This window comes from Octopus bimaculoides, chromosome 10, assembly GCF_046866305.1.
Source record: "Octopus bimaculoides isolate indiv1 chromosome 10, ASM4686630v1, whole genome shotgun sequence".
NCBI classification, from domain to species: domain Eukaryota; kingdom Metazoa; phylum Mollusca; class Cephalopoda; order Octopoda; family Octopodidae; genus Octopus; species Octopus bimaculoides.
In genome coordinates, this window is record NC_142937.1 from 76,006,653 (window position 1) to 76,018,328 (window position 11,676).

Here is an 11,676-nt window from a genome sequence, read left to right on the forward strand (position 1 = left end):
AATGTTTTAATAAAGTGCAAAGACAGCACTCTACAGCCATAAGTGAGGTGGCCATTCTCAATATCATCATATTAACATCTACAGTTCCATGCTTGCATTGGATGGACAAATTTGTTGAGATAGATCTTCTACAGTAGGATGCCCTCCGTGTCACCAACTCTAACCTGTATCCATAGAAAGTAATAGTTCCTCATGACCCAGATATCGAAGGTTTGAAACAAAGGACAACACTTGTATGACAGTGACACTCGTTTACAATGATCACATCATGTCTTGTTAAGGAGAGACAGACATACACATTCTTTTACTAGTTTCATAGTTCTTTATTGCCCACAAGGGGCTAAACATAGAGGGGACAAACAAGGACAGACAAACGGATTAAGTCGATTATATCGACCCCAGTGCGTAACTGGTACTTAATTTATCGACCCTGAAAGGATGAAAGGTAAAGTCAACTCCGGCGGAATTTGAACTCAGAACGTAACGGCAGACGAAATACCGCTAAGCATTTCGCCCGGCGTGCTAACGTTTCTGCCAGATCGACGCCTTTTACTAGTTTCAGTCATTTCACTGTGGTCATGCTGGAGCACCACCTTGAAGTATTTTTGTCAAACAACTTTACCCTTGGGCATATTTTTCAAGCCTAGTACTTATTCTATCGGTCTCTTTGCCGAACCACTAAGTTATGGGTACATAAACACCGGTTTTCAAGCAACGATGGTGGGGACAAACACAGACACAAAGATATACATATATATATATATATATATATATATATATATATACACACACAGGACAGGTTTCTTTCAGTTTACATCTACCAAATCCACTCACAAGGCTTTGGTCGGCCTGAAGCTATAGAAGACATCTGTCCAAGGTCCCTTGCAGTGGGACTGAACCTGGAACCATGTCATGGGGAAGCAAGCTTCTTACCACACAGCCTCATATGCACAATATATACATACTGCGAGCTTCTTTCAGTTAGCATCTTCCAAATCCACTTACAAGGCTTAGTTTGGCCTAAAGCTATAGAAGGTATTTGTCTGAAGTGCCATACAGCGAAACTGAACCATAACCCCATGAGATTGGGAACTAAACCTCTTACTATACAGTCATGCTGCCTGCATGACTGTATAGAAGAGAAATTTGGTAGGAACTCTGCACTGTGTATCACGTGAATTACAGGTACACAAGAAATGCTGTAGAATTAGATGGTTTACAAGAGAAGACTGTTTGTAACAGATGCACAGGCATCATTAACCCTTCAACATTTAAACTAGCTAAATCTGGCACATCACACCAACCCTACAATATCACTCTAAAAATTAACAGTTACCTCATCAAAATTCAAACCAATAAAATGCCTGATTCATTGAAAACGATGTGAATAAATAAGTATTACTTTTGACAGAGTAACATGAATGCTAAAGGGTTAAACGTAAGAGTACCTATGAAATGAATCTTCTCTATTGCCCTGAGGGCTCTGTATACACAGGGCTGGTAAGTAGCAGTTTGTTATCTAAGCAACCTTATCAATAGAGGAAAAGAGAGTTCCAAGAGCAACAGTAATATTGGGGCGGGAAAATCTCAGAGGGCTAAACCTCTATAAGCAATGAAGCAATTCTCGCACTGAAGGATAGAATGTATGATAATGCTTGTTAGTGTTAGTGATGATAGAAAACAGACATGAATAAAGATTTGCAAGAACAAATACTGGTTGCACTAGTATGGACTTGTGCATATGGAAAATGATAATTGGGTAAAGTGCCAAGCAATCCAAACTTGTAGAAGAGGGAAGTCAGGAGAAGAGTTAGTGAAAGCTCATCTCAGGAAGCTGAGACTCACAAAAGAGACAATACAGGATCACAACAGGCAAGAAATTAGGATAAAGACTTGTCCAACCAGGGAAAAGCAGGCTTAGAACTAAATCAGCAGATCAAGAAAGAGAATCATTAGATCATTACAACCAACCAAAGAACACAGGATCTTACAGCAACGAAAGGCCAATGTATTGTCCACCAATGGAATCATCATCATCGTTTAACGTCCACTTTCCATGCTAGCATGGGTTGGACGATTTCACTGAGGACTGGTGAAACCAGATGGCTACACCAGGCTCCAATCTGATTTGGCAGAGTTTCTACAGCTGGATGCCCTTCTTAACGCCAACCACTCCGAGAGTGTAGTGGGTGCTTTTACGTGCCAGCGGCACGAAGGCCAGTCAAGCGGTATTGGCAACGGCCATGCTCATGGTGACAAGGACAGCATATCTCATCACTACAAGATCTTTATAAGACCATGTCAGCGGTTCATAATATTTTCATTACCAAGGGAACTTGATATTTAGATGTATTTTCCCATGGACCCCAAAGCTTTCGAAGATCCATCTACTCAGCGAATTTTGAATTTGGCTTATGGCTATTAAGTGCTTCCTTTAAGGACCCCAAGCAGAGAACTCTCTTGTTATATCTGTATGTTTGTAATGTATAATTTATGAAGGACATACTGGATAATGTAGACCTACATAATACACAACTAAATGAAACGAAAAAGTTCATGACTTAGATGCCTTTCTAAATAGGTCTGCCTGATTGACGCTAACAACCTTGGGTTCAACAACATTATCAATTACATTGGTCATATACAGGGAAAACATGATAATAGTTGCTTAATGCAGGAATTCCCCAACTAGTCACTGCTGTCTCCTAAAAAAGCTTTTAACTTTATATAGTTATGTAAAATCATATTTAATGCCACTCAGATGAAGAAAGACAATATGCTGCAAAATTTGTCTCTAAAAGAAATCCTCCATTTAGACAAAATGGGTGTAAACATACCACTAAACCATGAACAACATAATCAGAATGTAGGACACATGCGTTTCTGCACTGTTATGCTTCATCAGCTACATATATCAAACCATCATTCATGCACCAACAGATGGTTGCACTTATATCAAAACAGCAAATGGTACATTTGCAGATGTGCAAAAAGCTTCTTCAAGATGGAATTAATTAGAGGAGCACAAGGCAGTAATGAATGAGACATACGTACAATAAATAACATTCAGCATGTTCATGCATATTTGGACATGGAAAGACATACACTGCAGAAATTGTCACAAGAGAAGAACCTCTTCTTATGGACAATATGGGTGTAATTAAATGTCACTGAGAAACCCTTTAAGCACCAGAGTGTGTGATAAATACAACAGTTTTTCCAGATAAGAAATATCTGGGATAGATTGACATTAAGTGTATGAGAGCCAAACACCATTTCCAAGAGAGAATGCCAATCTATCCCAGATATTTCCTAATCAATCTCTGGCAGAAAAGTTACTTTTATTATTCAACCTGCTAGAAAGAGCAACCAGACATTTCCCTACCATCTTAGGTAAAAAGAAACAAAAGAGGAATGCCGCAACAAACAATGGTCTTATATACCTTTCAACAAACTAGAAAATTTATGATTATGTTTGCCCTATCAGGGTTGACCAAGAGCTGAAAAAAACACCCTTATCATAATCTAGCATTTACTTACTCATGCTTGCATGGGTCAGACAGAATTTGCTGAGGCAGATTTTTTTATGGCCGATGCCCTTCCTGTCATGAACCCACACCCGTTTCCAAGCAAAATAATAATTCCCATGGCCAGACAAGCTATTCCATGGAAGTCTGATAATGAACAACATCACCTGTGTGAGTGATACACATTTACAACTGTCACATGATGTTAGGACAACACTACACACACACACACACATATGATGAGTTTCTTTCAGTTTCTGTCTACCAAATCCACTCACGAGGTTTTAGTCAACCCAGCGATATAATGAAAGTCATGGCCACAAGGTAAGCAGTCATGTCTGTGATATGGAATTTTAGTTGAATAAACCAACCTCAGTACTTCTTTTCTTTAAGCTTCATACTTATATCCTACCATTTTTTTTTGCTGAACCACTAAGTTACAAGGATATAAAGACACCAACATTAGTTGCCAAGTGATGGTGGGGGACATACACACACACACACACACATATATATATATATATATATATATATACACTCATACATACAATGGGCTTCTTCCAGTTACCATCTACCAAATCCACTACAAGGCTTTGATTGCCCAAGGTGCAATGCAGTACGACTGAATCTGGAATCATGCGGCTGGGAAGCAAACTTCTTACCACACGGCCATCCTTGCACGCAAATACACTGAGTTTTCTAAGTACACACTAGGTACATAGCTGACACTACACAAATCAACTGGTATGCTTAATCGAACAGGCTTCCAACCAAAACATAGTCCAGCCTTCACTATCCCTCTCTTTTCTGTATCAGAGACTACATTATCCAATATTTTCATCCTCATTTCAAGTCGGTAATGTGCGATTTGAGGTGACACTTTATTATTTCCTATCTCTAGTAACTCGAGTAAGAGGTGAGGCTCCCTTGATAACAAAGATTGAAGCCAGTTGCACACACAAGCAAAGGTCCAGTCAGACAACACTTGGTTCCACTCAATGAAATGGATCCTTGATTGCATACATTACTAACAACCATCAATCCACTTACTTCAGTAATCGTATGGACTAACATTAAGCAGATCAACCCTTATATTTACCAGCCTTTGTGGTGAATGTATATGCATGTGTGTGTGTGTTTAATTTTTGACAGCTTTCCAGGTAATTTCAGAAACGTACATAATATCCACGTCTTTGTATAGGTGATCCAGGAATTTTTAGCAAATTTAAACCTATAAGCCTTTACAAAATAGAAAAGAAAGAGTTGAAATGAGCAGCCCATACTTAATAAACATTTGAAAACAAAACAAAACACTGTTCTATTTATTGAAGATAAGACAACAAAATAGAATAAAATTCAGCAGTAAATTAATAACTAATAACAAAGCTTAGCTAAGATGAATTCTACAGAATATTTTGACTTCAAACTAACGGTGGAATTAGCAATGAGTTTTGCTTATGTCTTCAGCAAGCAGCTCAAAACGAAGGGTATAAGCGAAAAGAAATCTTGCATTTGATCAACGATTTCTTCGGCTTAAGTCTCCAAATCTTTCCGATTCTTAATTCGATGACCAAAGCCTTTTTTCTTTGACACGCTGCTGTGTTCAATATTTCAAACACTTTTGAGCCAAGTAAAAACAAATACCAAGAATAGAAGCTCACTATTTACTTGTATTTGTCTACTGCCTCTCCGGACTTATTATCGACTAGTTAGGCCTATCAGTCCGTTCAAATATCATTATTATATACATACATACATATATATATATATATATATATATATATATATATAAAAGCTTAGTCATAAGGGGTATATATATATATACATATAATATCATACTTTATTTAAATGTTCTTTATCTTACAGTTCTTATATAATAAATTTAAATTTCTATACGAAACTAACACCACCCGTCCTTCTTCAGTTTCTCTATCCTTGTTTTGTTGTAATTTTTCAGTTTTTGTGTTCTTTTTTCTTTTTGTTTACTTTTGAGACCCACTCCATTGCCGAATTGCAAAATCCTAACGATTTTATAATTTTTAAAATGGGTTTTACAATTGAGCATGGTTTTTAAAAATCCTATTAAAAAATGTTTCTAATTATTTTAATTACTTCGATATAGAAAAGAGAAAATTAAATAAATTCTCACATAAACATAATTTATGCAAGACGGACGAAAAATAGCGAAAATACAAATTAAGGGAGCGAAAATTAAGAGAATAATTTAAGACCTCCCCCCCCTTCTCTCTCTCTCTATATATATATATCATCTTACATTATTAAAATATTGTAGGTGTATGGATATATATATATATATATATATATATATATATATATATATATATATATATATATTGGGATGTCGTTAATCAGAGCAATGGATCAATTCAATATTATTACCGTTAAGAACTCGCCTCGATAAAGGTGTGTGTATATATAAAAACTATATATATATATATATATATATATATATATATACACCCGATTAGTCGATTGATTAGCTTAATAATCACCCCTAATACACCTTTTATCTGCATCTAACAAACATGCAGAAAGGCAGATGCTTGTATCTGGTAGATGAAATGTGCAATCAAAGGGTGAAGCCGTGTAGCGGGGAAGGAGAAAAAGGCGCTGTTCCCCCATTATTGACAAAAATGTCTATTATTTATTTGTAAATATATATTATTCATCAATGTATATTCGATGCTATTATATTTAATAAAATATAATTGCTATTCATTAAAAGACTTCCTTAATTAATGGCGTAGAAGATACCACGAAATGAAACTGATAAGAATAATAATGATAATAATAATACTGAACACAAAATAATTGTAGTTTTTAATTGCTACAACTGTTAATTATAATACCACTACGGAGAACTACGAAGAGGACGGAAGTGTGTATATGTGTGTAATAATATATATATATATATATAATCCTTTCGCGATCGGTGTTTTAATTTTATATAAACTCGAATTTACGTTTTGTGTTTACCGTTCTGCATATATATATACATACCCTCATATACACACAAAGATTCGTATAATGAATTTAGATTATTAAAAGGAAAAAATAAAATAAAACCGGCACGAGCGATACCTGTCTTCTACTAATCTATCTATATATTTGTGATTGTGATACGAGTGTATATATATATATATATATATATATATACATATATATATATATATACACACACACACACACACATAGATTCCCCCGATCCTGTTGGTGCGAATCGCGTAGGAAGGAATGACCCTAAATTTTTATTTAAATGGAGAAAAAAACCGCGAAGCCACGAATGCTATTTTCGGCTTATACACATGTATAATAAAGATGTGCATATAAACACACACATATACATTCATGTATATATGCTCTTCTTCATATACACATTGGTGTGGTTTCGTTTAGCACTTCGTTATTTAAACATAAATGCGTATATATTTATATGCATTTTCCCTCCTTTCCAGTTGCACATGTATATTTTGGCTTTCTTCATTTCTTAATGTAGTTACACATGCATTTTCATTATATATATATAGAATATACTCGACTATATATTCTAATTGCATATTATATTTATAAAAATATATACACATAAATATCCTTTCTATTATACAGCATGTATCTGCATTTTCCCTCTTCTCTCTGTATACATAAATAAACCAGAATCTATGTATAAACACCCTCATTTTATTACTGTCTTAAGACTATTTTATATACACAAACACGAATTTATCTTTCCTCATCCACATACTCACGACATTCATCTATTCATACTATACACACGATTTTCGTTTCTGTATACATACATAGCTGCATTTTCCCTCCTTTACGGATATGAATACAACTACACTTTTACAGTATGTATACATATATACACGCTCATACATATTTTCATCCTCACCTATACATACATATGTATGTATATTATTAGCATTATTCTCATCATTTAATTATATATATATATATATATATATATAATGTTCAATCAAATGATGAAGCTAGGATATATATCACATAAATATATATATATATATATATATATATATAAAACATATACATAGGTACTACATACATGTGTAATGTACATATATATGCATGTGTGTATATATATATATATATATATATATATAATGTTCAATTAAATGATGAAGCTAGGATATATATCACATAAATATATATATAGATCTAAAACATACATAGGTACATACATGTGTAATGTACATATATATGCATGTGTGTATATATATATATAATATTCAATTAAATGATGAAGCCAGGATATATATCACATGAATATATATATAGATCTAAAACATATACATAGGTACATACATGTGTAATGTACATATATATGCATGTGTATATAATGTTCAATTAAATGATGAAGCTAGGATATATATCACATGAATATATATATAGATCTAAAACATACATGTGTAATGTACATATATATTGCATGTGTATATGTATATAAATATATCCATATTTTCAATAGCATAATTTACTGTAGTTTTTTTTCATGGGGGGGGATCAGGTTGAAGAGTGGAAAACAACTTGTTAGTAGCGAGAATGTTACCTTTGATACTGTGCGATTCGATTTTCATGTTCTTCCTCAGTCTCGGAATCGCGCCGCATCAGAACGCTCACCTCCTCCATGAGCATCTCAGCCTGGCTACGTCTCTTCTGTCTTGGCATTGTTCTCTCAGAAAACTCCTACAACCAAAAACCACTACGGCGGCGGGTCTTTTTTTTTTTTTTTCCTTTTTTTTACTTTTCCTTTTTGTATGTCCTTTTTTTCTTTTTTTACTTATTTCTTCTTTCTGTTCTCCTTTTCTTTCTTTTTTCTTCCTTTCTTCTTTTTCTTACCACTCTGTCGGTATAACCCCCACCTTTTTTTCTTCCTTTCTTTCTTATTATTCTTTTTCTTCTACTTCATCTTCCTTGTTTTGCTTTGCTTTGTTTTGTATTGTTTTTGCTTTAGCCCAATTTAACCGCGGGTACATGAACATTCAAAGAGTATATACATACCATATATTTATCTGTATATGTGTACATACATATACATTGATTTAAATTAATATATTTTCTAAGTATGTATATATATATATTTATATCTATATAGATATAAATATCTGTTTTCTATGTGTATGTATGTATGTATGTATAAATGTGAGTGTATATATATATATATATATATATATATATATAAATATATAACTGTATATCGTTATACAGAATGAAGAGGATGGGGGAGAGAGAGAAAGAGAGGGAGAGTTAAATAAAATAATAGATATATAGAGAGATAGAAAGACACAAAGAGATAGAGAGAGACAGAAAGAAATAAGGAAAGAGACAGAGAAAGAAAGAGAGAAGTATTTAAAGAGCAAAGCCAGAAGCGAGCACACAACCCATTATAACAGGAAGTGGCAGCCATACATGCTTGTCTCGCACTTCCTGTCAGTTCAGCAACCACATGGCAGCGAGCTGTTTACACGGAAAACTACTGGCTCTGATTTCGATGTCAAAAAATTATTATTTATTTGTAATATAATATTGTATAGTTTATATTTTAAAAATACATATTTAATTTTAAATAAAAATATATGATTATTTGTATTCATTTAAAATTCTTTTCGGGAATTTTGATTTTTTAATTAAAAAATAAAACACGTGCGCGGATGCAGGTCTCTTGCTCGTTGTCAGCACAGCAAACATATTGTATCCATTGATGGGTGATTTTGTAGATTTATATCACAGTATTGATTCTCATCAATGTGTATTGGTGGAATGAGTGTGATTTAATTTACCTTTCCGAACAAAAAACGACAGTGAAAACTACTGGCTCTGATTTCGATGTCAAAAAAATATTATTTATTTGTAATATAGTGTAATTTATGTTTTAAAAATACATATTTAATTTTAAATAAAAATATATTTGTATTCATTTAAAATTCTTTTTGGGGAATTTTGATTTTTTAATTAAAAAATAAAACACGTGCGCGGATGCAGGTCTCCTGCTCGTTGTCAGCACAGCAAACATATTGTATCCATTGATGGGTGATTTTGTAGATTTATATCACAGTAATGATTCTCATCAATGTGTACTGGTAGAATGACTGATTTAATTAACCTTTCCGTACAAAAAACCACAGTGAAAATGAAAAATAAAAACATGCAACGAGCTATTTACACAGACCACTGCCCCTAGTTTCCATCTCTAAATTTATTTATATGTGATATATATAATATATTTCCCTAATACTATATATTTTATACTGTGAAACTTAATTTAATTTTAATTTAGTTTTTACCTGTAATTTTGGATTTTATCCCTAATATTATTATTATTATTATTATTACTATTTTATTATTATTATTATTATTCTATATATATAATTAAAAACGTAATTTGAAATATAAATGTATAATAATCGGATTTTATTTTTGATAAATGTACCACGTGCACGTATGCAGAGCACCGTCTTTGTTTAGCAAGAGGGAATCCATTAATGGGTGACTAAACAAACTTTGTGATAGGTTTTGCATCAACCTGATATGATTATGATCTAGTTAACATTTCCGTACAAAAACCATGTGAAAAAAGCGACGAAATGAAAATTAAAAAAGAAAAAAGGCGGATAACGTTAATTTGATGTAGCGAATATATAAGACTCCACGCACAAACAAATTCAAGTAGATAATAAAATTTGTAAAAGGTAACATGAAACAGGATGACGAGGAGAGCTTACATTTCAACCTGGGCCCTTTTGTTTATTTTTCGAAAAATAGCTTGTAGTTAAGTACACACATGCATGCATATATGTATGTATATTATTATTATGCCAGCTACATTTGATAATAATAAGGCAACGATTAAACTGAATTTGAAATTGTTCATTCACGCTCAGCATATATATATAAATACATGTATATATATGTGTATATTCGAAGGTATGTAAGTATGTATAAGTTGCATCTTGAGAGGTAACGCGCCATTTCAAATTCAGTTCGCCCGAATTAATTTGTGGCCTTATTAAAAAAAAAATATATATAGAACGCACGCGCATGCATACATATAGAAGAGAGAGGGAAGTGTGCATGTATGTATATATATGTGTGTGTGTATTTATACATATACATATATATATATCATGTGTACGGACCAACACACGAGACCCCCGTGGCTGCTCATCATCCTAGAAATAGCAGCCAATTCTTCCGTAATTCACAATCATTACTGTCACTTTTTCTAGAAACGATTATCGGATAAGGCTCCCACCAGACTCCGTCACCCCATCTCCTGGAAAAGGCTGCTTGTGATGACCGGGACACTCGATAACAATAATTCTGCACAAACAACCCCAAATATCGTATAGTTTAGTATAGTATAGTGTGTGTATATATATATATATATATATATATATATATATATATATATATATATATATATATATATATATATATATATATATATACATACATACATACATACATTATTAGTAATCCCTCGACTATTCCGGGTGTTACGTTCCAACCCCGGCAAGAGGTGAAAATCCGCGAAGTAGAAACAGTAGTGTATATTTTTTTTTTAATTATTCCTATAATTTGTAAATATTTATTTTATTATAAATGCGAATCAACACCACGGAGGAATCTACGTAAGCTTAAATAATAAACCGCGATATGGTGAGAGATTACCGTATATACTTATTGGTAATGGTATATAAACGTGATAGAACTGAAAACATCACTACACACACATTCACTCATATATATATATATATATATATATATATATATACTTAATTAATCAGCAGAACTTTCGGAGTGACTCAAGGGGCGAGAGTTGCCCCACATACTCAATAATAATAACAAGGATAAAATGTATTAGATTCTAATATCAACCGTTTAATTATCCGATTCGTACCAGGGTTTGAGTTAACCCTATTAGTACTGTGGTTTATTAATAATAATAATAATAATAATAATAATAGTATGTCCACTCTGTTCGTCAGTGCATCAATACATGGGTACCTGGTATTTCTGAGTCATGCACGCCCGCATACATATATACGTATATACTTCGAGAGAGAGAGAGGTATGGATGTGTGTGTACGTGTATATATATATATAGAGA

At 33.1% G+C, this 11,676-nt stretch overlaps 1 protein-coding gene across 1 annotated transcript in view; it reads right to left on the bottom strand.

Moving 5' to 3' along the window:
• Positions 1 to 8,610, bottom strand: part of LOC106869966 (uncharacterized) — a 96,868-nt gene extending 88,258 nt beyond the window's left edge. The window contains exon 1 of the mRNA XM_014915912.3: positions 8,116 to 8,610. Within this exon, the coding sequence (XP_014771398.1) occupies positions 8,116 to 8,234 (119 nt within the window). The 5' untranslated portion in view covers positions 8,235 to 8,610. The remainder of the gene's footprint in view (positions 1 to 8,115) is intronic.
• Positions 8,611 to 11,676: the final 3,066 nt, after the last annotated feature.